The following is a 2,704-nucleotide window of genomic DNA, read 5'->3' as shown; positions in this document are numbered from 1 at the left end:
GGTTCCATTGGAACCCACACATGGTTTTAGCCCATTGCCATGGGAACCCCCACATGGTCTTAACTACCTGCCATGGGAACCCCCACATGGTCTCAACTGCCTGCCATGGGAACCCCCACATGGTCTTCGCTATCCAAAGAAATATCATACAAACTAAACATATGAACATACTAGGACGCCTTGGAAACTCTCCAATGTCTTACACCAAATGCCATGGAAACCCCTACTTGGTCTTAATCTACTACCATGGGAACCCTCGGGGTCTTCCATACAATATCATATCAACACAACACATAATCAACTAACAATCCACGTATCATATAATGGGCCGACCTTGGTGCCTTAGACCGATTGGTATGGTGAGGAGACTCACCTCTCAAGAAATGCTAAACTGATAAGATAAATGTAAATCCTCAGCTCCAACTCAATAGCCTATAATCGCCATGTCACTTATTTATCAAAATCCTGAAATACCTAAAATACCGTTAAAGTCAAACTTGGTCAACCATGGTCAAAGTCAAGGTCAACAGTCTATGTTGACTCCAACTCGCCAAGTGCATCTAGCAACTCGTCGAGTTCATTCAGTGTTCAGAAAACCGGGAAAAACCCTAGCCAACTCGTCTAGTTGTCTCATCAACTCGTGAAGTCCACTCAATATCCAGAAAGCAGGGAAACCCGATCCAACTCGTCGAGTTGCTAGGGCAACTCATCGAGTTTTCCCAGTCTTAACCTATTGAGTCCTTTTCATTAGAATCTAAAGCCCCAAACTACAGATCCAATCTCCTAAGGTTAAGTTAACACGTAAAGTTGCTAACTTTACATCCATGCAAGGCATCAAAGGGCTAAAAACGCGTAAACAAGCTTATCAAGGGTCTTAGAGCATGAAGGAGGGCCAAGACTAGATAAAGTTGGCAATTTTAAGTCCACAAAGGCCCTGAGATATCCAGATCTGAAGCCAAATCTTCATATCATGCTCAAATCCAAGAATAGTCTCAAACTAAGCTAATAATGGCCATAAACTTCCATAGAAGAAGATCTAAGCAATAAAAGGCCAAGGTTTCGATTTGATACCTCAATGTAGCTGCAACGCTGGAGGAAATCTCGGATCTACTGCCTTCTACTCAATCTATCCTCTTCAAGCTTCTAGTTCCTTTCAAATGAGCACCAAAAGTCACTCTCCAAGATTAAACACACACACAATCAGAGGAAGTGGGTGAACTAGGGTTTCTCTGGACGATGGGGGCGATAAGGGGCTACTAATGAGGCTTAAGGCCTTTAAATAAGGCTCAAGCCCTGAAAATTAGGGTTTTCTTTTTCCGCGTCTACTCATTGAGTTGGGGCCTTCCAACTCGTCGAGTAGACCCTTAATCCCGCGTCCACAATGATCCCTACTCGACGAGTTGGAGCTCCCCAACTCGTCGAGTCCCAGTCCAAAACCCTAAATGTTAGAGAAATAAATGATACTTGAACAGACGTTACATGAGGGTTTACAACATTGCAGAAATATGTTGCAACCATTCGTTTGATGGTTATGGGGGAGTCACCCGACACCATGGACGAGTATATGAGAATGTCCAAAAGAACCGCAAGGGAGAGTTTTTATACATTGTCAAGAGGTGTTGTTGAAACATTTGGAGACGTATATTTGAGGAAACCTTCGTTGCATGATTTGCAAGAATTGTATGTGGTGCATGAAGAACGCCATGGGTTTCCCGGAATGATCAGAAGCATTGATTGCACACACTGTAAATGGAAAAATTGTCCAGTAGCATGGAAAGGGCAATACGCAAGTGGTAATCACGGATCGCCTTCGTTGGTTTTAGAGGCTTTTGCTTCTCAAGATTTATGGATTTGGCATGCATTTTTTGGGGTTGAGGGTTCCAACAACGACGTCAACCTTCTTGATCAGTCGCCAATATTCGACGATCTTTTGAATGGAAAGGCCCCGGATGCTCATTTCACAGTGAATGGAAACGAATACAAATATGAGTATTACCTTACAGATGGAATATATCTTCAGTATTCCACATTCGTGAAGGCATTCCGACACCCGGTTGAAGAACGAGACAAAATTTTCAAGAGAAGACAAGAAAGAGCACGTAAGGATGTGGAATGTTCTTTTGGAGTGCTAAAGGCAAAGTGACACATAGTTGAGCATGCAGCACGACCATTGGACTTAGAAACTCTACGATATATCATGTATGCATGTATCATAATGCATAACATGGTAGTAGAAGATAAATGACAAAATATTGCACACTATATCCCAACGAAGCCCAGACACGTTCAATTTCAACCAGGAAGAGCATAGTATTTGCATAGAGTCGTTGACATTCAGGACACAAATAAACACATACAACTTCGAAAGGTCTTGACGGATTATATCGTTCACGGTAACGATAACGATAACGAATAGTGTTGTTTAGGAACAATAAAATATTTTTTTTATTGTAATGTTTTTTTTTTGATTTGAATGTAATGTGTAATTTAAATACTATGTTATTTTTTTTAAACATTATGTTTTATTTATATATTATGTTTTATTTAAAATATATTTATTTTAACTAAAAAAAAAGAAACTCGAAAAAAAAAATATGACATGGAAAAAACTTGGTATTACATCTTGTTATAACATGATGACCATTTTTTCATTTTTTGTTTTTACACCATCGGTTATGTGGCATATGAAGTGACACTAATTTCG

The 2,704-nt window shown here is 40.1% G+C and overlaps 1 protein-coding gene across 1 annotated transcript; it reads left to right on the top strand.

Annotated features, from left to right (window-relative positions):
- Positions 1-1,552: 1,552 nt before the first annotated feature.
- Positions 1,553-2,143, top strand: LOC145140112 (uncharacterized). Its single transcript, XM_079073709.1, has one exon. It carries the CDS (start codon positions 1,553-1,555, stop codon positions 2,141-2,143), a length of 591 nt encoding a protein of 196 aa, XP_078929835.1.
- The last annotated feature ends 561 nt before the right edge of the window (positions 2,144-2,704 follow it).

This window comes from Lactuca virosa, chromosome 9 (assembly GCF_052849685.1).
Source record: "Lactuca virosa cultivar CGN04683 chromosome 9, Lactuca_virosa_CGN04683_v6, whole genome shotgun sequence".
Lineage (NCBI taxonomy): Eukaryota > Viridiplantae > Streptophyta > Magnoliopsida > Asterales > Asteraceae > Lactuca > Lactuca virosa.
Note: the sequence above shows the minus strand (reverse complement) of the source record. Positions and strands in the feature narration are given on the sequence as shown.

What these genes read in the sequence shown, in the direction of transcription:
- LOC145140112 (XM_079073709.1), top strand. Translation starts at nt 1,553, where the DNA reads ATGGACGAGTATATGAGAATGTCCAAAAGAACCGCAAGGGAGAGTTTT.